Source organism: Mesoplodon mirus, assembly GCF_964341445.2.
Source record: "Mesoplodon mirus genome assembly, chromosome: 13".
Taxonomy (NCBI): Eukaryota; Metazoa; Chordata; class Mammalia; order Artiodactyla; family Ziphiidae; genus Mesoplodon; species Mesoplodon mirus.
The window spans coordinates 7,854,023-7,880,808 of record NC_138989.1 but is presented as its reverse complement, the minus strand read 5'-3'; the positions used below and the strand labels follow the sequence as shown (position 1 = coordinate 7,880,808).

The 26,786-nt window shown below is 45.7% G+C and overlaps 1 protein-coding gene across 5 annotated transcripts in view; it reads left to right on the top strand.

Moving 5' to 3' along the window:
* Positions 1 to 26,786, top strand: part of CFAP251 (cilia and flagella associated protein 251) — a 65,095-nt gene that overhangs the window by 24,510 nt on the left and 13,799 nt on the right. For 4 of the 5 annotated variants that reach the window (XM_082641036.1, XM_082641038.1, XM_082641037.1 and 1 more), the window contains 10 exons: positions 47 to 261; positions 3,020 to 3,214; positions 3,938 to 4,188; positions 4,524 to 4,675; positions 5,743 to 5,916; positions 6,933 to 7,117; positions 14,596 to 14,710; positions 15,324 to 15,487; positions 20,276 to 20,366; positions 20,577 to 20,720. In XM_082641036.1, coding sequence (XP_082497162.1) covers positions 47 to 261; positions 3,020 to 3,214; positions 3,938 to 4,188; positions 4,524 to 4,675; positions 5,743 to 5,916; positions 6,933 to 7,117; positions 14,596 to 14,710; positions 15,324 to 15,487; positions 20,276 to 20,366; positions 20,577 to 20,720 — 1,686 coding nt within the window. The remainder of the gene's footprint in view (positions 1 to 46; positions 262 to 3,019; positions 3,215 to 3,937; positions 4,189 to 4,523; positions 4,676 to 5,742; positions 5,917 to 6,932; positions 7,118 to 14,595; positions 14,711 to 15,323; positions 15,488 to 20,275; positions 20,367 to 20,576; positions 20,721 to 26,786) is intronic. The other variant, XM_082641039.1, reaches the window with a different exon arrangement.

Genomic DNA, 26,786 nt, shown 5'->3' with positions numbered 1-26,786 from the left:
ATATTTACTACCAAAAGTAACTCATAACCTGTCTCTTGAAATGCAGACGTTCAACAAGCTCGTGGGAAAATTTAGCCAGTCAGTCTTTCATTTGAATTTAACCCAAATACTGTCGGCGACAATGGAAGGGAAGCTGGTTGTCTGGGACATTTACCGCCCACCGCCATCTGCCTCCACCTCTTTGGGCTTTCCCCACATCACACCTTGTAAACTGGTTCATTTGCAGAAGGAGGGTATCACTGTGCTTACTACAGTTGACAGGTACTTAATTAATTAAAAAGTAGCTATAGACGATGATAAAATTATTTTAAAACCCTTTTGGAGGTATACACATATGTTGTATATGCATAGATTGTTTCTGGGGAGATCCAGTTAACTGGAAACATTGGCTGCCTCTGAGGAAAAGAACTGAGAACTAGGATCAAGGATGGGGGTGGATTTAGTTCTTTTTATAGTCTCATTTGTACTGATTGGTTTGCTTTTTTTAAAAAAAAATCATGGGCATGTATTACTTTTTTTTAAGTAATTTAATATTTTATTTATTTACTTAATTTTTGGCTGCGTTGGGTCTTTGCTGCTGCGCACAGGCTTTCTCTAGTTGCAGCGAGCGGGGGCTACTCTTCATTGCGGTGCGCGGGCTTCTTGTTGCGGTGGCTTCTCTTGTTGCAGAGCATGGGCTCTAGAGCACACGGCCTTCAGTAGTTGCGGCACGCGGGCTTCAGTAGTTGTGGCTCGTGAGCTGTAGAGCGCAGGCTCAGTAGTTGTGGTGCACAGGCTTAGTTGCTCTGTGGCATGTGGGATCTTCCCGGACCAGGGCTCGAACCCGTGTCCCCTGCACTGTCAGGTGGCTTCTTAACCGCTGCACCACCAGGGAAGTCCCAGGCATGTATTACTTTTAACAGTCCTTTTGTGTTGGTGAAACAAAAAGTAACTAATTTTTTTTTTCTTCTGCCCTAATTAGACTTATTTTGCTCATACTTTAAATTTAATAAAAGGACATAGATAGCTATATAGTTCTTTCTGATTACAGAATAACATTTACCCATCATGAAAAGATGAACTACAACATAACTTTATAAAGTTCCCTAACTCTTTGATTTTGAGAGGCTGCAGGAGCACATAGATGATCTAAGCCTTATGCCTTAGCCTCAGACATAAAGGGGTTCACGTTGCCAGATGCATCCCTTCCTTGCCAAGTGACCTTGGACAAGGGACTTAAATGTGCTGAGCCTCCAGTCTTCCATCTGTAAAGTAGGCATAACAATACTGTCCCTCCAGAGTGATTTTGTGAGGATAGCTTCTGGAATCTTAGTTCTTCCCTGACCAGAGATTGAACCCTGGCCCCGGCAGTGAAAGCTCTGAGTCCTAACCACTGGACTGCCGGGGAATTCCCAAGCCTTGTAAAACTCTTAGCATGTCATCTGGTACAGGGGAACTCTAGGTAAAACAGCCATTATCAGTGTGCTGGAGACGATTGCCTCATGACAAGAACCCTGCCCACATGGTTGGAGTCACTGTGCCATCTGCTTCCCAGAAGCCCATTGCTTTCTTGACCCTTTCTTTTAATACAGAGGAACAGTGAGGTCCTGGTGTGGCTTTACAAAGACAAATGCAAATCGTCATCTTCACTCACTTGATGCGAAAAGACAGTAGTAGAATTGCAGTTGATGATGCAATCAACTTTTAATTGTTGGGGGTCAGGACCCAGGGAAGACCAGGCGTGGGTTTCCTTTTCTCCATGTTAAATAAAACCCAGCCAGGACCCCAGAGCCCTTGCAGGAAGAGGTCTCAGAAAACACTTGGCTTGTTTTTGCCGTTTCTGTCCAGCAGAGGGCTGTGAATGACATTCTAGCCAATTACTCGGCCCACCTGCCTTGCTTATTAATCAGAAACCTCATTTAATCACTTTGCGTATATAAGAGAAAATTCATCCCACACCTCCCCCCGCCCCCCGTGATTAGAATTATGTCAGAGGCTTTAAAAAAAAAAACAACAAGCCCATTTGGGATGGCTCTGAGGACTGGAAATAAAAGCTGTTTTGTCACGCAGCACTGCCTTTGGCTGTGGTGACTGGACAGGGTTTTACGATCGATCGCTCTCACAGCAGTGTCCTCCTGTATCCCGTTGCCAGCCTGCGTGATTTCAGAGGAATGGTTGATGGATTCTGTTGTCATCTGTAGTCTTAGGGCAGAGGATGTAAATCACTGCCCACTGCCATTGCATGGGGCTGATCTTGGGGGGCAGGGAAGAGGAGAGCAGAGAGCAGGGACTTTGCATAAGATACACCTGGATCCCTGCATAGTCTAGCCACTTGGCCCTCATAGGGTTGCCAGGTTTATGTACGTCCAAATGTTGCATGGGGCAACTGCATTTGGGACCATGCAATATATGGGACATACTTATTCTAAAAAGTTACTCATTGTTCATCTGAAATTCAAATTTAACTGGGTATCCTGCACTTTTATTTGCTAAATCTGGCAATCCGAGGCCTTGAGCCTTAAGTTTCCTAGATGTGAACTGGGATGACAGTAAAATCAGCCACATAGGGCAATATATATTTTTAAAATAAATTTATTTATTTATTTGTTTTTATTTTTGGCTGTGTTGGGTCTTCGCTGCTGTGTGCGGGCTTTCTCTAGCTGCGGAGAGTGGGGGCTACTCTTCATTGTGGTGTGCGGACCTCTCACTGCAGGGGCTTCTCTTGTTGTGGAGCACGGGCTCCAGGCACGCGGGCTTCAGTAGTTTGTGGCTCGCGGCCTCTCTAGAGCGCAGGCTCAGTAGTTGTGGCACATGGGCTTAGTTTCTCAGCGGCATGTGGGATCTTCCCGGACCAGGGCTTGAACCCGTGTCCCCTGCATTGGCAGGCAGTCTTAACCACTGCACCACCAGGGAAGCCCAGGGCAGTATTAAGTGAAAGTTTTTACAATGCCCTGAGTCCAGGGGCTGACATATAATTAGGTGTTCAATAGATGGTACTCATTACCATTATTTAACAAACCGATGTTATTCTCCATTTCAGCTATATTGTCACAGGTGACATTCGGGGTAACATCAAGTTCTACGATCACACCCTGTCCATTGTGAACTGGTACAGCCACTTCAAACTGAGCTGCATAAGAAGCCTGTCCTTCTCAAAGACCCCGGCAACTCCTCCGACCGAAAATACAAACTATCCTCCAGACTGCACCTTAAAGGGTGACCTTTTTATTGTAAGGTGAGTTGTTAATGAATCTCATCATTTGCATGGTCAAAAAGTGATGTCTCCTTTTAGTTTGTGTGCAGTGGGATCTTCTTCCTACTCCTGGGATGTGAACTCGAGGGTACTGGCCTCCCTAGTCCGTCCTTTACCTGGCTTGCAGACGGATCTCCTTGGCTGATTACAATCACTATTTAATTGATTTTTTAAGTGAAACATCATTCTCCTGTTAAGAATGTCTAGTGATGGGAAGCTGGAAAGGGCTCTATCCCTGTTGCCTCTGGAGTCCTTTGCTGTAGGTTGGTCTCCTTTCTCGAAGCTGAGTTTGTCCTAGCACTGCAGTTAAAGGGATTTGATAGTTAATAGCCATAACATTTCAAGACAGAATTATCTGTGAGTCTGCTTAATTACCCTTGTGGTATTTGCAGGCACATCTGTATGTGTGCACCAAACTCCATATTTGCATACACAAATGAATATTTGCATGTGCAGATTAGCTAATTGTACAACTGACTGTCCATCTGCATACTTAATGACTCAATTTACATGTAGAAATGTGGGCTTTTTCACTTGCAAATGGAGGCTGTTGGGTATTGGTGGTATATTTTTGGAGATGCTGGGTTAATAGTGTCACTAAATTACAGACGACAGAGGCGTTTCATGTGCAATTAGGAGCAGAATAGCTGGCGTGCCCCACTCCCTGCAAACACTGATACTGTTGGGGCTCTCCTTGGCAAACAGGAATTTTATCATTGGAACGTCGGATGCGTCAGTGTACCACTTAACAGCAGATGGGACCAAACTTGAGAAGTTATTTGTAGAGCCCAAGGATGCCATTTGTGCCATCTCCTGCCACCCAGACCAACCCCTCATTGCCATCGGGAGTTTCTGTGGGATGATCAAAGTGTGGGATTATGAACAGAAAAAATACCTCTTCAGCAGGATCTTTGAGAAGGGGCTTGGAGTCCAGAGTCTGACCTACAACCCCGAAGGTATTTTCATTTTGTCAGCCTGTCTTAGGTTCTCAACTGAAAACAGACCCAAATGGCTAATCCCTTGGCTGTCACAGCTCCAGGAAGGTTATCTTGACCCTCTCCCCGCACCAGGCCAGATGGGACGCCTTCTCCCCCTGGACCCTGCAGAGCTCCGTACCGCCTGGTCGCATCCCACGATGCCATGCTTTCCAGTTTACTTCTCCTTCTCAGGACCTTGTCTGTCGTGTTCGTTGCTGTCTCCTTGGCACCTAGAACAAGGCCTGGTGTGGAGTTGATGTTTCTTGAGTGAATGAAGTCCTTTTCGATCATTGTTCTCTGGCTTGTGATTTCAGGAGCTCTCCTCGGAGCTGGCTTCACAGAAGGGACCGTTTACATTCTTGATGCAATGTCCTTAGAAAGTGAAATCCCAGAGCCTTTCAAATATTCCAGAACCAGTGTGACTCACATCAGCTTCTCCCATGACTCCCAGTATATGGCGACCGCTGTGAGTATTTTCACTGAGTGCCCTCCAGGGGCTCAGCAACCTTACTTAAAGCCACAAGGGGGAGGGGCTGGGAGTTAGGGGGGATGGGGAGTAGCTGCTAGAGGGTACAGGTTTCTTTTGGGGGTGATAAAATTGTTCTAAAACTGTGATGACGGATGCACAACTCTGTGAGTATACTAAAGCCCACTGAACTGTACACTTCCAGTGGGTGAATTGTGTGGGAGGTGAATTATATCTCAATAAAGCTGTTATAAAAGGAGAAAGGGGTGGGGGAAGTGGGGGGACTTCTGCCTGAAAACAAGACCAGGGCCTCAGAACTTCCAGACTTGGATTCTGCTACTCTGACAGCTCGTTTTGGTTTGTTAGTTTTTCGGAACCCTTCCTCTGCATCCAGGCTTTTATCTTTCCCTTTGATTTTTGACGAGATGACATTCTCATTTAAGCGGAGTCTTGCACTGAGCATTTCGGATTCTGGTCCTTCCCTCTGTGAATAGGGCTCTTAATCTCAGTAAAGATTCTTCTGGGACCCCCAACCTCTCCCTTCATGCCAGTTCTCTTGGGGGATGAGGTGGGGTGCAGGGAAGCAGCCGGCTTCACTTGAACCTCTGTCCCTTACACGCTTCCCAGCAGCACACTGACTCAGGCGCCCCAGGTCCCTTCAGTCTGCTGCCGCCCATTCCCCGACCCCTGTCACTCTCAGCCATCATGTATATATATTTTTTAAGCGTACTTTTTAAAATTTTGTGTAGCCGGATAAAGAGAAGGGAGGACAAAAGCAGAAAGAGTCAGGGTTTCAGTTTCCAACAGTGAAAGAGGTGGGGACCAGCAAGGAGAGTAAGACCATAGTGTCAGACAAATACCGTCTCTCCCTGCCCCCACCTACCTACTTTGAACCTTGATTTTCTCATCTGCAAAACGGGCATTATTTTACTACTTGCTCCAATAAACAAAGGTTTTCTTTTTGCATAAAATTTCTAAAAGCAAAGTTAGTATGAAAAACATAGTGATGATTCTTAAGGCAACAAAATCTAAAAAGGAGCAACTTCTACTCTTTTGCTCGTACTCAGGATGTAAGTTTCACCGTGGCCGTTTACGTGGTGACAGTCAAAAATGGACGAAGGGTCTGGGAGTATTTGGCAAGACTTCGTTCTCATCGCAAGAGCATTCAAAGTGTCCTGTTCGGGGTTCATCTGGACAGCAATGAGCCAAGACTGCTGAGCCTCGGGAGAGACAGACTCTTGGTGAGCTGTTTCATCTTCCTTTGCCTGGTCACCAGGAACATGTCTTGTTCTCGTTACCTCCCTGGCGTCTGGCACAGAACCAGACCCACAGTACGTGTGTTTGTTTGAGAAAATGAATGTACGACAAAGTAGCGAAAACCTTTCTGAGTTGGCACTTGGCCTTCACACGGCTCTGACACCACACAGGGACTTGTGTCCTGAGTGAGGAGGCTCCTGGGAAGTGGCACGTTGACGGCGGGGTTGGGGTACTCCCCACAGCACGGACAGCTCAGCCACCCTCGCCTCTCAGTGTGTGTTTCAAAGCCAACGCTTATACTTTCTGTGTGTCTAGGGGACAGGGCCAGGCTTTTACCTCAATGTGACAACTCAGAGAATATCAGAGGGAAAGGTAGAGACAGTGGCAAATGCAATATTACATGATCGAGCCGAAAGATTCAACATCCATCGATCTATCTGTGCATCCATCCTAACTTCCTTCCTACCCCCCCCCTTACTTCCTTTATTCTATCCATCCTTCCTTCTGTCCATCCATGCTGGTCTGGCCACCAAAGCCTACATATGTGTGAAATTCAGCAGGCTGCTAATTTATGACTGTCAAGTGCTGAGATTTAGATATGAATTAGTTCCTACACTCAAAAAGTTCCCAAGATAACGATAAGTGAAGCAGCACAACATAACTGTAAGAGTTCAGGTTTTAGAGTTAGTTGGACCTAGATTTGAATTCTCACCCTCCCACTTCTTAGCTGTGTGACCTTGGGGAAACCACTGAACCTCTCTGAACATCTGTTTTCTCATCTGCAAAATGGGCACAACAGTACTGCTTTGCTGGGGAGTCATGAGTATTAAATGGCATCATCTTGCTCATAATGGATACTCCGTATTGGTAGCCTGTTAGGTGTAGACGTTTAGGCAAGTCTTCTCCTAGAAGACCTGATACTGTCTCTCCCCAGAAAAGGACTGCTGACTGACTTCATTCACCTCAGTCCTCATGTGTGTTCATCTGGGCTTCTCTGTAGATCGAGTATAATCTACTCAAGAGCTACAGAGACCACCTGGAAGTCCTGGACGTTCAGCGAACCGACCAGGGCAGCCACCCCACCTGTATGGTCTGGTACCCGCCACCTACCAAGGAGCTCTTCCTGCTCATTTGCAACAGTGGCTACAAAGTGAAGCTTTTTAATTCAACCACAAAAATGTGCAGGTAAGCACGGGAGCTTCCCGCTAATGGCATGTAAATCAGTTTCTCAGCGCCCGGCTTATTTCAAGTCCCACCTTAAGGACCTGCAAGCAGCTTGGCTACCATCACAACCCTCCTCCCTTTGCAAAGGAGGAAACTGAGGCACAGATAAGGGAGGTCGTTCTCACCAAGGGTCACATGGTTAGGAAGTGCCAGAATCAGGATTCAAACCCAGAGCCCTTGTTTCTGAGCCCAGCACTGCACAGGGATAAGGTACGCAGAGCTCAGTGCCTGAGGCCCAGGGAAGGAACTGGACCCCGAGGCCCCGGAGAAGTTGCTGATGTGTGATAAAATCTTCTGTTCTTCCCTCCTGGATAAAAACAGATAGTTTCAGAATGGACTTGAGGACACGGGGAGGGGGAAGGGTAAGCTGGGACGAAGTGAGAAAGTGGCATGGACATATATACACTACCAAATGTAAAACAGATAGCTAGTGGGAAGCAGCCGCATAGCACAGGGAGATCAGCTTGGTGTTTTGCAACCACCTAGAGGGGTGGGGTAGGGAGGGTGGGAGGGAGGGAGACCCAAGAGGGAAGAGGGGATATATGTATACGTATAGCTGATTCACTTTGTTATAAAGCAGAAATTAACACACCATCGTAAAGCAATTATACTCCAATAAAGATGTTAAAGAGAAAACAACAGATAGTTTCACCCGAATACTACCAGTTGTTTAATTTTTCTTATTCTTCGTTCTTAAAGGAGTTTTAAGTTCAACAGATAGCATTCTTTCTTCTCTCAGTAACTATTTACTGGGCCCCTACCTGAGCCAGGTGCTGTTCTAGGTGCTGAAGATGGAGATGAAAACAAAACAATGTTTCTGTCACCATGAAATTTGCATTTTATTGGGAAGTGGAGTTCATGTTAGAAGCTGGGCTAGAGACCCATGTTTGAGGTCAGCACACCTGGTGGTTTAAAGCCATGAGATGAGGGAAGATTCCAGAGGGGAAGGGTAGATGGAGAAGCGGTCAAAGGACCAAGCCCAGGGCATCCAAAGCTTAGCGTCCTAGAGCAGTGGTTCCTCCATCCCAAAGTAGGTCTGCTTCTGTGGCTGGCCTCTTGTGCTGCTAGGCCTGTGGGTCCAGGCTTTGCCTCTCGTGATCAGCACTGATTATGGTGCGTGATCCCTGTGTCGGGGCCCTGCATTTGTCATCCCGTTTCATCTGCAATAACCCTGCAAAGGATTGTGCCACTGGGGATCAGAGAGGTGATAAAACTTGCCCCAGGTCAAGCTGCTGGTCAGGGCAGGACTTGACCCTTGAACCAAGCTGTGACTTTGTCCTCTCCTTGGCATCACTGGACCCTGTTGCAGCCCTGGCTTTGGAATCCTAGCTAGTCAGCCCTGGCAGGCAGCCTCTTTCTGCCTGTGGTTTGGCTGCCTCGTGGGGATGGCCGGGAAGAGCAGAGTCAGGAGAAACTGGAGGTGAGAATGCTTTAGTGACCCCACCCAGGAGGCAGAAGTCAGAAAACACCGACAGCAGCTGGCCCCATGCTTGAGGAAGACCTTTTTTTGGAAATGTATCTCAGATAAGATAGGTCCTCAGAAGGCCAGAATCACCCAGGATCTTTTTTTTTTTTTCCCCAATAACCCTTTTTAGAAGGGCCCAAGGAAAAATGACTGAAAAATGCCGTTTCATGTGGCAGGGACAGGCGAGAAATCCAGCACAATTTTTGTTTTTAACTATTAAAACACTGGGGAGGAGACATTTGAAAGAAATATGTAGAAAGGAGTTTTAGGAAGATTTCAGAGTCTTTGTACATCATCTTTAACGGACACAAACTTTTTGGACAAAGAATATCCCATAGATGTGCCCAGTCCTGAGAACCTCTGAGGTGGCTGAGCAGGTGGCTGGGGGATGTGGGATGGAGCGGCCCAGGCTTGGAGTTGCCGCTAACGGTAACAGCCACAGAGCCAAGCGGTGCAGAGCTTCTGCCATTGAAGATCAATGGGAAATTAGCATAAAGCAAATTTCTTTTTTTTTTTTTAATGTTTCCATCCATTGCATTTTTTGTTGCTATTTTTTCCTTCCAGTTTTATTGAGATATAATTGACATACAGCACTATATAAGTTGAAGGTATACAGCATAATGATTTGACTTACATACATTGTGAAGTGATTTCACAGTACGTTTAGTGAACATCCATCAGCTCCTATAGGTACAAAATTAAAGAAATAGAAAAACTTTTTTTTGTATAACTTTTTATAACAGTTCTTTTTAAAATTTTTTATTATTTATTTATCTTATTTTTTGGCTGTGTCGGGTCTTAGTTGCGGCACACGGGCTCTTCGTTGCGGCACGCGGGCTCCTCTCTAGTTCTGGTGCGTGGGCTTAGTTGCCCCGTGCGGCATGTCAGATGTTAGTTCCCCGACCAGGGCTCGAACCCACGTCCCTTGCCTTGCAAGACGGGTTCTCAACCACTGGACCACTGGGGAGGTCCCTAGAAAAACATTTTTTTCTGTGAGATGAGAACTCTTAGGATTTACTCTCTTAACAGTTTTCATGTGTGACACACAACAGGGTTCCCTCTATTTAACATGTGGTACATCACATCCCTAGGACTTATTTATCCTGTAACTGGAAGTTTGTGCCTTTTGCCTGCCTTCATCCAGTTCCCCCTTCCCTCAACCCCTCCCTTCTGGTAACCACAAATCTGATCTCTTTTTCTATGAGTTTCTTTGTTTCTGAAGTATAATTGACCTATGACACTGTATTAGTTCTTGTTACACAACATAGTGATTCTATACATTTATACATATTTCTATTCATTTCAACATGATCGCTACAATATGTCACTGTACAAAGATATTACATAGTTATTGACTATATTCTCCACGCTGTACATTTCATGCCTGTGACTCATTTATTTTGTAACTGAAAGTTTGTACCACTTAATCTCCCTCACCTATTTCTTTCCTCCCCCCATCCCTCCTCCCCTCAGGCAACCACCATTTTGTTCTCTGTATCTGTAATTCTGTTTCTATTTTGTTACATTTGTTCATTTGTTTTTTAGTTTCCACATATAAGTGAAATCATACAGTAGTTGTCTTTCTCTGTCTGACTTATTTCACTTAGCAGAATACCCTCTAGGTCCATGCTTGCTGTCACAAATGACAAGATATTTATTCCATTGTGTATCTTCTTTATCCATTCATCTTTTGATGGACATGTAGGTTGCTTCCATATCTTAGCTATTGTAAGTAAAGCTACAATGAACATAGGGATGTGTATATCTTTTCGAATTAGTGCTTTCATTTAGAGCCATGAAGTTAGGAGTTTCTGCCACTGAAGATCAATTGGAAATTAGTATAAAGCATCTTTCTTAAAAAATAGTTTATTGGGCTTCCCTGGTGGCGCAGTGGTTGAGAGTCCGCCTGCTGATGCAGGGGACATGGGTTCGTGTCCCAGTCCGGGAAGATCCTATATGCCGTGGAGTGGCTAGGCCCGTGAGCCGTGGCTGCTGAGCCTGCGCGTCCGGAGCCTGTGCTCCGCACTGAAGAGGCCACAACAGTGAGAGGCCCGTATACCACACACACACACACACACACACACACAAATAGTTTATTGAGGTGAAATTCACATAACATAAAACCAACCATTTTAAAGTGAACAGATCACTGGTATTTAGTCCATTCACAATGTTGTGCAACTATCACCTCTATCTAGTTAAAACATTCTCATCGTTCCAAAGTAAAAACACCTTGCATAAAGCATCTTTTAAGTTGTAGGGATAATAAAGCCCTGTAACCACAGCTTAATTGGGAAGGAATTGCCTTTTGATGATACATCCAAAATGATTAAAAAATGCATTTAAAAGCATTTGGAAGAACATGAAGAGGCAGTTCACAGACAAAGGCCAATAAAACCTATGAGCAGATGCTCACCAGTACATCAAAGATGCAAATGAAAACAAGACATCATTTTTCACAAATCAGATTAGCAAAGATAAAAATGATGGATAGAGCCTGGCGTTGGCAAGGGTGTACGGGAACCAACCGGCTGTTGGCGGGCAGGGGTGGGAGGTGTGGGGACAGCAGTTTGTTACCCTCTATTAAATTATAGCCTGTCTTCTGACTTCTAGGAATGTAGCCCACAGAAGTACTCATACAGGATGCCAAGACATAAGTAAAAGGATGTCTTGTTTGAAAATATTTTTAAAAATGGAAACAATCCAAATGTCCATTAATAGGGAATTAGTTAAATGATGGCTCGTCAGTACACTGAAACATGATGCTGCTTTTAGAAAAGGAAAAAAAGAAAAAAGAGACGATAGCTCTCTGCATAGTAACACGGAAATATCTCCAAGGCATAATATGAGATACAGCAAATTGCCAAATATGCATGAATATATTTTCATCTAAAATTATATTTATCTGACTTATATATTTTCCTCTAAAATTATAATTCTATGGGCTAGAATATATATAAAAGAAATTCTCGAGTTGTATACACCAAACTATTACCCATGATTATCTTGGGATAAAGGGTGCAGCCATGCAGAGTTACGGGTAGATTTTCTACTTTATGTCTCAATATTTGAAAATTTTCACAATGAATATGTAAAATGTTTTCAATCAGAAGAAAAAGATATTAATTTTATGAAATTGTTAGAAATTTTGGCAGTACTAGGTAGCAGTTATATAGCTCCTACTATGTGCCAGGAACTGTTCTGAGTGCTTTATATATATTAACTTATTTAGTGCTCACTGCAGTCTTACGGGGTAAATGCTGTCATTATCCCTATTTTACCAGTGAGGGACCTGAGGCCCAGAGGGATTGACTAGCTTGACTTTTTTTTCTTTTGCTTATTTATAATTTAAATTAAGGTATAATTCATATACCATAACATTTACCATTTTCAGTGGCTTTTTACTATATTCACAAAGTTGTGTAACCATCATCACTATTTAATTCAAGAACATTTTCATTACCCCCCAAAAGATACCCCAAACCCATTAGCAGTCACTCCCCATTCACGTCCTTTCCCCCCTGATCTCCCACTGCTCCACCCCTGGCAACACCAGTCTACTTTCTGTCTGTATGGATTTGTCTGTTCTGGACATTTCATGTAAATGGAATCATATAATATGTGACTTTCGGGGTCTTGCTTCTTAGCATCATGTTTTCAAGGTTCATCCATGGTGTAGCCTGTGTCAGTTCTTCATTCCTTTTAATGGCTGAATAGTATTCCGTTGTATCCACAGGCCACATTTTGTCTATTCATCCACCAGTTGTCCGTTGGGTTGTCTCTACTTTTTGGCTATTATGAACATTTGTGTATCAGTTTCTGTGTAGACATCTGTTTCATTTCTTTTGTATGTAGACCTAGAGGTAGAATCGCTGGATCATATGGTAACTATATTTAACCATTTGAGGAACCGCCAGACTGTTTTCCAAAGTAGCTGCACCACTTTACCTTCCTGCCAGCAATATATGAAGGTTCCAGTTTCTCCACAACTTGCCCCTGATTTTTAAGGGTCTGAGCTGGGATTCAAATCAGAGTCTGTGCTCTTAACCGTCCTCTTCCCTGCCTGTACCCACTCAGTGCTATTTGAGGAAAGTCCTTCAACATTTCTACTCAAATGACTAGATAAGGGTGACCTACAATTAGCTGATGCATTGTCTACCAGCTGGTCATTTTAGTGTTTTTAACATTTCACCTAATTCTCTGTGCACGTAAACCTGATCCTGGGTCATCCAGCCTGATACTCTCCTGCATCCTGCAGCCCAGTGGTCACGGTCAAGTCTGCCTTCAGAGTTCGCCCCTGCTCACCTCTTCGGTTTTACCTCCCTCCACCACCAGCCTTCTTTCTCCTTTACTGTTTCTGCAGTTTTCAAGCAATAGTCCACGTCCCATACCTTTGACCTCCTGTGCGCACTGCCCGTTTTTCCGTTACCTCCATATTTTCTCTGCCTTTTCCAGTTCACCTTCCCAAACAGCCCAGATGTCTCCTGATAGATGTCCCATCACCCCTTCCTCAGCGCAGGCTCCGTGCCGGGAATTTGCCTGTCACCTCACTTCTACCCTCGTGGTGCTTCCGTGTCTGTTGTTCCTGCAAGGCTGTGAGGTTGGCAACCAAATCTCACTCATTTCCGAGTCCCGACCTCCCGTCATGGTGCCTGGCACAGAGATGTGCTCAAGAAATACATACAAGGAGCATCTCCTGTTCCCACCAGACACGGGCTGGGTGCAGGGGACACAGGGAGAAAACACATCCAAACGATGAGGGGCTTAAAATATAATAAGATGAAATAGCTACCGTCCTTACCCTGGGGCAGACCCAAGTTTTATGGGGTGTGAAGTGTATTTGGCTTTGTGGGTCCTCTTTTTAAAAAAAAGATATATAATTAAGAATAAAAAGTGCGGACTTCCGTGGTGGTGCAGTGGTTAAGAATCCACCTGCCAATACAGGGGACAAGGGTTTGATCCCTGGTCCGGGAAGATCCCACATGCCGTGGAGCAATTAAGCCCGTGTGCCGCAACTACTAAGCCTGCGCTCTAGAGCCTGCGAGCCACAGCTACTGAAGCCCGCAAGCCTAGAGCCTGTGCTCTGCAACAAGAGAAGCCACCGCAGTGAGAAGCCCACTCACCGCGACTAAGAGTAGCCCCTGCTCGTGGCAACTAGAGAAAGACCGCGCACGGCAGCAAAGACCCAACACAGCCAAAGTAAATAAATAAATAAATAAATAAATAAATAAATAAATAAATAAAGCAAGCTACAAGGATATACTGTAAAAAATATATATTAAAAAAAAAAGAATAAAAAGTGGCTAGTGCCCCTCCCAGGCCTCAGGAGTTATGTGTGCAAGGAAGGGGTCCTGATGCTCAGGTCTGGCCAGCTTCAGGGAAAATCTACCTCTGGGCTTGAGGTCCTGTCCGGAAGCCTCCCCTCAGATCAGATTCCTAATTAGCGTAAGAGTGCCTGAATTCAGAAGTCGGACTGCTGTGAGGGTGCGATTCATTACAGTTTGACGCACAGATGGATTTTTGGAAATCCGCGCATTGCCTTTAGACCCGCTGTCAGCTGTCTGGACACCAGGCTGAGGTCTTGGCCCCGCCCTGGGGATGAGGCTGTTTCCTCGCATCCTGCTGACGTTCCTCCTGTCCCTGCAGCATTTTTTTCCATCCCTTGTTCACGTGCACGTTCTTGAGGCACAATGTTCCCTTCACTCAGCTGTCAAGGAGGAAAGTCAGAGCCGTGGCTGTGAAGAGCATCCTTCACAAGCACAGTTTCCCCAGAGCGTTCGCCGTTTGGAGCTGTTGCCCCTTATTTACGGCCGCTGTTAGCGGTTGAGGGAGAGGTTCTTACAATGGGCTTAGCTGAGCAGTAAGACAGGAAATTCAGAATTTAAAAAGTATAGGGCAACGTGAAAGGGAGCAGGTCATAACACCTGCGTTGGGATTTGTGGAATTTAGAAAGCGTTCCTTTTTTCTCTTGCAGAAAGACGCTCCTCGGGCCAGTGTACGGATCTCCCATTGAGCAGATACAAATCCTCCCAGTGAAAACCCCTCTGGAACTTCAGAAACGCTACATGGTGTTTATTAACAGGGATAAGGTACCAGCCCTTTGCTCTCTGCCCCGTAAGGTGACCGTGTACTTGGAGCCGGAGGCAGTCTCAGGTATTTCAAGACTCAAGAAAGCCGGCTTTCACAGCCAAGCCCGCGACTCCCATCCTGCTCCGCAGTGAAAATGGCCATGAATGAGCGGGAATGACTCTCAGAAGAGTCACCTCGTTTCCTCTACTCCCAAAAGTACAGGACACGTGGTCCACCAAAGGGTTTTTCTTTTCTGATTTCTTTACAAGGAAAAATCTTATAAAGACCTACAAGTTAGTTGTATATTTGATGACTATATGGGAAGGCGTAAGATCATAAGATGCCAGAATTGTCCTGGAAAAGCCTGGACATGTGACCATGAAGATAGGAGGAAAGCTTCCTTTCTGTGTCCCTGGTGGAACCTGCGTCTCTCTCCCAAGGGACCACCGTGCAGGGCATGGTGTGTGCGAAGCCCCAGCCATGTAAAATGCATCTCTCACACGCTGAGATGGCTGGTTCTAGACACACAGGTCTTCCCCATAAACAGATCTGGAGGTGACAGGTGACCCTGCCAGGCCCGGCCTGGGGCCCGGTTATCTGAGTCTGCATATCTAGTTACATCTTCCTTTCTAGGTTGGACTTCAGATCTTACCAGTTGATGGTAACCCACATAAGACATCCGCTCTTATATGCCACCCCAGCGGGGTGGCTGGAATGGACGTTTCCTATGATGGCCGCTACGCCTTCACAGCAGGAGGGCAGGACCGGTCGGTGGTGCAGTGGGAAATCAATTTAAGGTACGTGATGCGGCGAGAAGCTTGGCCCCATAAGAAGGGTGTCGAGTGGAGACCCCTTCTTTTCACTCAGGAACAGCAGACAGGTGTTAAACCCCTACGACATGCCAGGCACTGTGCTAGGCCTGCGGGTACAAAGACAGCCAAGACTCAGGCGTTGCCTTTGGGGTGCTCCCTGCGACACCCGCTCATATTAATGTGCAGACAAAAGGTTACTGTTCTGTCTCAGGGACCCATGGTATTTGCAGGTGAGGCCGTGTGATTCCACCTTGTTCACCCGGGCCCCATGAGATACTTCTCACCCTGTCGCCGCCTGCAAATTCACACCAGTTAGAGAGATCTAGACTGAATCTCCGAAGAGTGTGTTACAGAAATAGTAAGAGTATCATTTGAAATGTGTATTTTCAGTCTACTCTTCTCAACCCCCTGCCCTGAGCCGAGAATCTCTGCCTAGGGCGAGGCTGGAGAATTGCATGGTTGAGCATCAGAGAGACACGGACTTTGAAGTCAAAGAGACAAGGGTTCAAATCTGAAGCCTACTCTCTGCTAGCTGTGGGACCTAGGGCAGGTTTCTTAGAAGCTCTGATCTTTGGATTCCTCGTCTGTGAGATGGGGGTACATGGGGGTAAAAATAGGGACTTTTACCCGATCCTTGTAAGGATCGGGTAGGCTGATACATGTAAAGCACACAGCACAGAGATAAGGACTCAGCAAATTAATCATTTCCTTTTGTCTCTTCTTCCTTATAAAGGCATTTGCTTATGAGCTCAGGATCTTTGTTACTAAAAAAGGGGGCAACCACTGTGGTGATCCTCTCATCTCCCCAAATTCAGCGAGCAGCCCCAGGGCAGAGGCAGTTCCTTGCCTGACCACCTTCTCCAAGCCCCTGCCTCTCAGGTGGCCCCCTGCCTGGCAGAGTCCCATTGAGGAGCTGGGTAAAAGCGGCTCGGAGGCACCAAGCTTCCTAAAAGAACAAACCTGATTCATGGCTCCCAGTAAAAGCATACCCCTCACTGTCTGCCACGTGCACATCTTTCTTCTGTGCAGACATAGAAACCTCGCCCCTTAACCTGAATAGGAGCAAGAACACCCAGGTTAATCCGCTTTGGAACCACGGGGGTTTCAGTTTGCAGTTGCAGCTCTGACCTTCACCTCTGCCTTCACCTAAGAGGGCAGATCTTGGGAATTTAGAAGCTGGAGGTGAACTCTCCCCTTGAAAAGAACCTCCTGATCACATCCCCAGAATGAGCTGCTTAATTCTTGGACACTTAGCCTGTTACCTGGACTGATGGGGCAAGCAACACCCTGGGGGGAGAACAGAGTCTTCCTTTTTTCGTTTTTGTCCTCTTCTCAATCATCTTGGGATCTGCGCTAGTAGAGATTCAAAAAACAAACAAAAAAAAGCACCCACTTTCCAGTAGCTTTCCTGTGCATGGCCAGAGTCCAGGCTTCTGAGAATTTCAATTTAATCTGTTTCAGGGACAAAAGATCATTATAAACTAATTAGCACTTCATTGCTGCTTCTGGTGTTTTAATATGTTCAGTGCTTCACTAATGGGAAGAAATATAAAAACCCTAAACAAGTAAACAAACAAAATTCCCTACCAGATCTACTGATGGCGAGTCGTAGGGTGAAATGAAGGTGATAAATCCTCTCACGTTCACATTATTTTAACCAGCACACTCCTAGGCCCCCAAACGATCATTGCAGCATCTCAAACTTCCCCTGGGAGACCCCTTCCCTCATCTTTCCCCCTGTCTTGGCTGGCAGGCCACCCTCTTTCTCTCCTTGTCTGGCATCTGTTTTTAAATCCCCCATTTTTGTGCTCAACCTCACACCCCCCTGTAATCCTGCTGTCTTGCTCAGACAAGAGCAGAAAGACCTGGATTCAAATCCCACCTCCCCTACTACTTGCTGTATGACCTGAGGCAAGTCCCTTCCCTTCCCTGAGTCTCAATTTCTCCGTCTGTTAAATGGGGATATTATCACCGTGTTCAGAGCTGTTTTAGAGGGTGGTGATTTCTAACATTGCTATTCCCCCTCCTCCCCCCCCTCCCCCCCCTCCCCTTCCCCCTCCCCCTCCCCTCCCTTCCCCCTCCCCCTCTCCCCCCTCTCCCCCCTCCTCCCTCCCCCCCTTTTTTTTTTGTGGTACGGGGACCTCTCACTGTTGTGGCCTCTCCTGTTGCGGAGCACAGGCTCTGGACATGCAGGCTCAGCGGCCATGGCTCACAGGCCCAGCTGCTCCGCAGCATGTGGGATCTTCCCGGACCAGGGCACGAACCCGCGTCCCCTGCATCGGCAGGCGGACTCTCAACCACTGCGCCACCAGGGAAGCCCCCCCCCTTTTTTTTTTTTTTGTTTTTGTTGCTAACATAAAAGCCTTTGTTTTTAATTTGGTTGATACACATTTGACAAAATATTTTAGAATAAAATAATCCATGAACAGGCACAAGGTATTTACAGTAACAACTGTGAAAAACATAAAACTGACGTATTCTTAAACAGTAATGTCTATTTATAAAATTTTTTGTCGTGAATCCGGAAGACTTTCAGTTCTGCTCATTACCCTGGTCTGAAGCCCCGACAGATGGTGTGTAAGGCCCAGGAGTAGGAGGTGCAACTCTAACACATTTGGCAAGTAAGGACCATCTGTTGGTTTGAGCTCACAGGGAAGTGAGGGGCCAGATCTAGGGGTTAGGACCCCTTTCTCCTCCCCCTCCTCCTCCTCCCCTCCCCTCCCCCTCCCCCTTCTCCCCTAGGGAGCGTTTACTGAGCTCTTGCTGTATGCTGGTTGCAGTACTCACTGTTTCTTGGGCTTTAGCTCATTCCCAAAAGCACTGAATATATTTCTGGGCACACACACAGTAGGTTTTCAATAAAGGTACCTCCATCTTGTGCCCCAATGACCTCTTTTTTTGTGGCAAGCTTTAGAACCCAACTTAGGCAGAAAGGGGAAGTTACGAGCGGGTCCTGGGGTCTCGGGTCACCGCACTGCGGGGAGAGCGGGCCGGCCCGCCTTCAGCGTTTGCCCTCCGCTCGCCTCGGCTGTTGCTGTCACTCTCTGCAGAGCTGGATTTCGTCACTCAGTGGGAACTCGGCCACTGACAGTCCCCGGATTTCACACCAGAGAGAGGGAGTCTCTTGCCCCAGCTCTGGTGGGACAAGCCCAGCCCTGTCCCTCTGGCTCTCAGGTCAGCTGAGCTGACGGTGGCCAGGAAGCAGGGGACATGGTGTAGTCCTGACTGCTGGAGGGCTGTTCCCAGAGAATCCAGAGCTCTGTGAGCCTGTCCCCTGGGGCCTTCCTGGTGGTGACAGGCTCCTCCATGTCACTTGGGCCTTTACCTGGCCCTGCTTCAGAATCAAATGGCCAATAGTGGCCTCACTGCCCTCAGAGCCTGTTGGGATTGGGCCTGGGCCTGGCCTGGAGCCCTCTCAGCTGGACACCTGCCTCGATGGGTAATATCGGAGCCAAGAGCCGGGTGAAGACTGGGCCCTACTGGAGACGGTCCTCAGGCCCACCTGGACCCCAGGCCCACCTGGAGAGTACAGCAGCTCCATGGACCTCACGCAGCCTGCTTGCGTGGGGCTTGTGCGGGGCCGTGACAAGAGGACCGAGGACTGTTTTGTGGCTGCCTCTTGCTGGAGAGCTGTAGGTGCACCTCAATAGCCAGTTCAACAGTAATCATAGTCCTGAGCCAGGCCCTGGGCTTTCCATGTATTGTCTGATGTGTCCTCACAGCCATCCTGTGACGTAGGCACTGTTGGTATCCCTGTTGTACAGATCTGGAAACTAGTTCCAAGGGGTTCAGTGGTCTGCCCAAGTAATGGAGTAATGTGCTGGGGCTGGGATTCACATCAACCCCACACCTCAACAAAGATTCATCACAGGAGAAAAATAAAGGGCTTCATGTGGAATCCTTTCTGTGCATTCACTTTAATTTTCACAACAATCCCCTGAGGCAGACCCTATAATTATTTCCATTTTACAGAATAGGAAACTGAGGCCCTGAGTGGTTAAGTCACTTGCCCATGATCACACTGCTTGCAAGTGGCAGAGCCAGGGCTCACAGGCGTGTCCCTTTGACTCCAGCTTCTGTATACATAACCACTTCCCCACCGTGGTCTGCACAAAATGTGTCTTAATCACCCTACAAAGAGGCTAATGGTCTGATTAGCAGAAATCCAGTTAGTGGATTATTAAGATGATTTCATATTATTATTAGCATCTTGTATGAGGTAAAGTCAGCCTCATACAAAAAGTAGGTTTTCTTACCACTTAAAGGGCCTATTTTTGGAAAAATCTGACCCTGTGTTAGAGAGCAGAGGGTTATTTTTATCTGACTGGCGTGGGTCCCTTGCGGCCTCCAGAGTTTTTATGGAAGCAATTAGCGACGGCCATCCACCTGTGCCACGTCCCATTCTTCTGGCTCTGGTCACATGCAGATCTAAAGTTACAGGAGGGCCGCTCAGGGGACTGTGGACTCACCACCCTCCCTCCCTCCCTCCCTCCCCCCAGAGATTGCAGACAAATTGCCAGGCGTCTGCCCTGTCATGCAAGAGAGACTATCATCGTCATTAAGGCGGGTGTCCTGTACCACTGGGTTCCACACTTGAAATTGACTTTTCCATTTGCAGCTTCATTTTGGAGGGAATTTGCTTAACAAGTGTACAGAGACCCTAATCGTATCCTCGCTGTGATACCCTTCGGAGGTCCGCAGCTGGGCGGCCTTGCGGTGCGCTGCGTTCCTGACTGACTGCTGGCTGATAACGATGTTTCTCTCTCGTTCTAGTGCCCTGGAGGCAGCAGTTTCTCTTGGGGGCGAAGACCTGACCCCATTCTATGGTCTGGTGTCTGGTGGCAGGGAAGGAAAATTCTACAGGGTAACTGTCCTCAGAGTAAACACTTCCTGGTAACCTCTAGCTAAGTCTGTAAAACAGATGTGCCCGGGGTTAACCTTCTTGCTTTTTGCCAAAGCTGTTTCCCCCACTGAGCTTAAAATGTACTTTCTAGTAAATGTCCTTGAAGTCTAAATGGCTGCTTTAGACTTAAGCCAAAAATGCATGTTGTGTTTCCACTTTACTTCCACATAGGAGCTGGAAGACTATTTTTACTATTCTCAGCTCCGTAGTCAAGGTATTGATACAATGGAGACCAGAAAGGTGTCGGAACACATCTGCCTGTCGGAGCTTCCTTTTGTCATGAGAGCAATTGGCTTTTACCCATCGGAAGAGAAGGTAGGTAGAATGAAAACAAGAACAGCCGTGCGATGTGTTATTTATAAAAATGACCTCAGGGGGCAGTCATTATAGGTCAAAGTGGAAATTTAACACTATTCTTACAGAAATGGATCGGAAAGGAGGTCCTGGGCATAGCAGATGCACTGCTTAGAAACAGACTTGCCATAAAGATATTCCTGTAAGGCGGATTCCTTACCAGATTTTGATGTTCGTAAGAGCATGGGCTTTGGAATTAGACAGAAGGCCCCTAGCTGCACGAGGACCAGCCTCATCCAGTTCAAAGAGTTGATGCCCGCACAGCGCTTGGCACAGAGTAGGCTACGTAGGAAGAGCTCAGTAAATGCCTGCTGTTGTGACCCTTTCCCTGTAGCTGCCATTCACCTGGCCTGTGTGAATGGGCTGCTCCTGAGAGGTGGGTGCTCATCCCGGGTTGTGGATGGAGCTCAGGAGATGCAGCTGCTCCTCAGAACCTCGTAGCACACGCCAGCTGTAAGGGGCTCCCAGCAGGGACCAGAGGAAATGGTCCTCGTGGAGACTGTGGCTTAAAATGCAACTGATTGGGTTCTCTTACTTGAAATGCTAACACATTCTCATTGTAGAAAGTTTGGAAAAGATACACAAGTGGAATGAAGAAAATAATTACCTATAATCCCAGTACACAGAGACAATAGTTATTGGTATCTTCCTGGATTGATTTATATATAATACATATATATATATAATTTAAAAAAACTAATGGGTACCATATTGAATATATATTTTTATCCTATATTTTTACTTGATATTATGTAATATGCATTTCCCATTTCATTAACAATTCTCTGAAAACTTGATTTATAAAGGATATAGCTTAATTTGAAAACTCTTTGATTTACAAAATAGACCCATAAAGAAGAAAATAGAAATGACTCAGAGGTAATCATTATTAACATTTTGGTGGACTTCCTTCTATTTTTTTATATTTAGACATAGATAAACAAAGAATTGCCATTATATGGTGTATATAGGTATATATCTCAACATTTTACAGAGTACGTGTGTATGTATATGTATACGTGTATAGCAACATTCTCAGTAACTTGTTTTGTGAGCATGTGGTGAAAATTCCTCAATAATATGCTTTTTACCCCTGGCTTTATTAAGATATAATTGACATATAACATTGTGTGCATTTAAGATATTCAATATAGTGATTTTATATATGTATATATGAAAAAATTATTACCACGGTATGGTTAGTTAACACATCCATCCCCTTGCATAGTTACAATTTTTTGTGTGTGATGAGAACTTTAAAAATCTACTATGTTAGCAACTTTCAAATATACTGTACTGTATTGTTAACTAGAGTCCCCATGCTGTACCTTACATCCCCAGGACATGTGTATCTGATAATTGGGAGTTTGTACCCTTTGACCACTTTTCACCCATTTCTCCCACTCCCCACCCCCTGCCCCTGGCAACCACCAATCTGTTTCTGTTTCTATGAGTTTTTTTTTTTTATAAGATCCCACATACAAGTGAGATCGGACAGTATTTGTCTTTCCCTGTCTGACTTGTTCCACTTAGAGCAGTGCCCTCAGGTTTCATCCATGTTGTCATACCTGGCAGGATTTCCTTCTTTTTTATGGCTAATTAATATTCCAATAATATTCTATCATACACACAAACACAACCCACATTTTCTTTATCCATCACTACCGACAATGCACAAGAATTCCCTTTTCTCCACATCCTTGTGAACACTTGTTTTCTCTTATTTTTTTTGATAAAAGCCCTTCTGACAGGTGTGAGGTGATAGCTCATTGTGGTTTTGGTTTGCATTTCCATGATGGTTAGCGATGTGAGCACCTTTTCATGTACTTACTGATCATTTGAATATCTTCTTTAGAAAAATGTCTATTCAGGTCTTCTGCCCATTTTTTAAGTGGGTTATTTGGCTTTTTGCTATTGGTTGTGAGTCCCTTATGTATTTTGGATATCAACCCCTTATCAGATATGTGGTTTGCAAATATTTCTTCCCATTCTGTAGGTTGCTTTTTCATTTTGTCGATCGTTTCTTTTGCTGTGCAGAAGCTTTTTGGTTTGCTATAGACAACATGCTTTCGAAAGGCTGTATACTCAGTTGATCCATTCCCCAGTTGACAGACACATAGGGTGTCTGAAGTATTTTGGCTGTCAGAGACATGGCTGTGATGCACATCTCTGTGTATGGTTTTTGCATACTTCTCTGATTATTTTCCTGGGTCAGAGTCCTAGAAATAGAATTACTGGGTCAGAGAATATGAACTTTAAGGCCCGTTGCCAAATAGTTTTCCAGAAATGTAGCATTTTGCAGCTCACCATCAAGCATACATAACTCCTGAAACCCAGCTAAGACTCAGTGTTCACATTAGGTGTCTGAGCACATTTTAGTGATATGAGCTGTGGTCCCAGTCATTTCCCCTGGCTTCAGTGGCCTACCCAGAATCACCTTTTTTGGGGTGCTCCAAGTATGACTGGAAGGTGACTTTTATTCTCCAAGTAGCATCTGGAGAAATGAGTTCTCAGAGCCCATAAACCCAGCTGAGTCTTGAATGAGTACCTTAAAAACATCAGGGGGACTTCCCTGGTGGCACAGTGGTTAAGAAGCCACCTGCCAGTGCAGGGGACACGGGTTCGAGCCCTGGTCCGGGAAGATCCCACATGCCGCAGAGCAACTAAGCCCGTGCACCACAACCACTGAGCCTGTGCTCTACAGCCCACAAGCCAAAACTACTGAGCCCCCGTGCCACAACTACTGAAGGCCACACGCTCTAGAGCCCATGCTCTGCAACAAGAGAAGCCACAGCAATGAGAAGCCCGCGCACCGCAACGAAGAGTAACCCCCGCTCGCTGCAACTAGAGAAAGCCTGTGTGCAGCAGCAAAGACCCAACGCAGCCAAAAAAAAAAAAAAGTCAGGGATTCTTTAAGCTCCTCGAAAGGTCTTTTGGCCAGTATTCATTTTGTAAAAGTATATGGTCAGAAACAGAAGCAACTACCCACGAAGTTTGTGCAACCCACATAAAAGTGTTCCCTAGAGCTGTGTTTCTAAAGCATGTTCCTTAGAACATTGTTTCCCAAACTGGCAACCTGCAACAGAATTACCTGGAGCATTTACTAAAAAATCAGATTCTGGGGCCCCATCCCAGATCTAACCAATCAGAATCTCGAAGTATGGGGCCTGGGAGTCTGCATTTTCCACTTTGCCCCTTACCTGGTAGTCCAGCTGGGAAGAGACCCTCCTCCACAGTGCCACACAGACTCAGTTGCTACCTGCAGTGTCTAAGGATCATATTCATATGAAACTCACCAAAATGCCATCATGGGCCGTATGTCTCACAATTCCTGTAAGCACTCAGGAGCCTCTCTCTGATGGCTGCAGATCCAAGCCATCCTACTAGGGAAGCAGCACTGGGAGCACAGGCTCCTGGGTCAGGTGGCTCTGGGTTTGACTCCTGACTATAACCACTCGCCAGCTGTGAGACTTGGTCAAGTTTCTGAACCTCTCTAAGCCTCAGTTTCTTCATCTGTAGAATGGGGCTAATAGTAGTACCCAGCCCCTGGAATTATTGTGACGATTAAATGAGTATCTGTTTAGTACAGTACAGGGCACATGTTAAATGTTTGAAAAAACACCATCCAGTATTATTACCTCCACCATCCATCCTATCCTTGTCTCTGGATGTGTGATTATAAAAGGCCTTTAGGTGAATGTCTCTCTGACCCTGTGGATCTTTGTTTACGATACCCTCTCTAAAATCAGTTTTTTATTTTCTTGATTTGTCTGGTAAAGAGACTTTATGTAAATGGCCGAAAGCCATCAAACTGATGGCAGCCTTCTCACTCAGGATTCTTGACTTTAAACCCTGGGCCCATGTAAATGTGTCCTCTGCAGTCCTGCTTTGTTGATAAGGGAATTCTGGGTGTTTATCCTTTGTGACTGTCACCCACCTGCCACACGAATCGCTGAAGGAGGACGGTGGCGCAGAGTGGCTGTGGTTTTTCTGCTTCCTCTAGAAGTAAGAGGTGTAATTACCAAAGGCTCACTCCATTGTCCTATCATTGGCCAAAAATAATAAAGCTTAACAACCTATCGAAATCTTGCTGATGAGTAAAAAGTACCCAGAGGGACTTCCCTGGTGGTCCAGTGCTTAGGTCTCGCTGCTTTCACTGCCAAGGGCCCGGGTTCAATCCCTGGTTGTGGAACTAAGATCCCACAAGCCACGCAGCATGGCAAAAAAAAAAAAAAAAAGTACCCAGAAAAAAAGTTTAGTCTGCAACAAATGTTATAAAGTGACATGGAATATTATTTACCCACATTAAAATGGTCATTGCAAGGTTGTCACTGACTGTTGTGTCGCCCCCCCCCCCCACCAGCTGCTAAGAAGGGGTTTCAGCGCCACACTCAGTGTCTTCATAAATACCCTGGACTCCAGGGTTTTTAATCCATTAAAAAAAATAAATTTACTCTTTGGAGATGTTTTCTGAAGGCCCCCGATCCAGATGTGGCCACATCCGAGTGCAGACACTGTTCGCTGATGAATTAGTTTATATCTGAAGCTCCGAGGGGAGAACTTTTTGATCTCTAGTTTCCATCAGATTTATAGCGATCTTAATAAAAATGTTTTCGGGGCTTTGAAACTTTTAAACCCAGGCTTCGTCATGGTTAATGAAACATTTCCTATTAAGATGCAGCTGTTCCCCCTCCCCCGAGAAGTTGCATGAAGAAGTATGTGCCGCTGATAAGAGTATTTTCACACTTGGTTACTTGAAAGACTTAGAAACACAGACTCAAGCCAGCCCCCCAAGGCTCTACATTATTTATATTTTTCTTACGTCATTTTAACTGCCTTGGGGATTTGAATCTAGTCAGTGTGGTAGATTGAAGCCAAATTATACAAGAATGTAACCCTCCCCAAAGAATCCCTAACCATTCCCATCTTCTGCAGAACACAGCCAAAGAGGTGAGGTGGGCTGCTCTTACAAATCTTCATTTTTTTAAAAGAAAGATCTGCAATGTTGATAATGTTATAAACCCTAAGTTTGGGTTCCTACGTTAGGGCTCTTCACAGTTTATATAGCTGACTTCACATACGAGAAAGTTTCATCTTCCACCTCTATAGATATATTTTTCCCTCCGGGACTTTGGAATATCGTGTTGGGGCCAGGCCTGTGTGTCACGTGTGTTCCCTGGTCACTTGTGGCTATGTTTCTTTTTAGCTTGCAGAGCATTATAGATTCTCGATATATTTTGCAATGAATTAACAGTAGTTCGACCACTTAGTTCTATAAATTAAGGCCAATCCTGGCAGAGAGGTGTGTACCCAGCAAGAGCTCACATCGTGGAGGCTCAGCAAATCTTGGTCGGATGAGTAAATGAATGAACGATATGCTCACCAGTCATGTTTGACTGCAAAAACAATAAGGGAGATAGAATCCCTGACATTATTGTTTGATCTCAGAGTAATTAATAGTAGCCCTAACTATTTGGTATATTAGCCTTGTTTAGGAGGGTTTGGAGAGGAAATAATCACTTAATTTTTAAATGTGCTCAACTTTGGACCCAGCAATTCTGCTTTTAGGAGTATATCCCACAGGAAAACTCAGGCAAGTGTAACAGTGATGTACTGCAGGATGGTTTATAATAGTGAAAAATTAAAACAACCTTAAGGTCCGTTGATAGGAGATGGGGTAAATCAAGGAAGGCACACCTACACTTAGTAATTATTAAACAGTGAAATTGACCTATGACTCTTTTTTTTCTGTTCTCTTCTTTTTTTTATTCTTTAATTTTATTTATTTGGCTGCGTCGGGTCTTAGCTGCAGCGCACGGGCTCTTTGTTGCGGTGCACAGGCTTCTCTCTAGCTGTGGCACGCGGGCTCCAGAGCGCGTGGGCTCAGTAGTTGCAGCGCATGGACTTAGCTGTCCCGTAGCATGTGGGATCTTAGTTCCCCGACCAGGGATCGAACCCACGTCCCCCGTATTGGAAGGCGGACTCTTAACCACTGGACCACCAGGGAAGTCCCTGACCTATGATTCT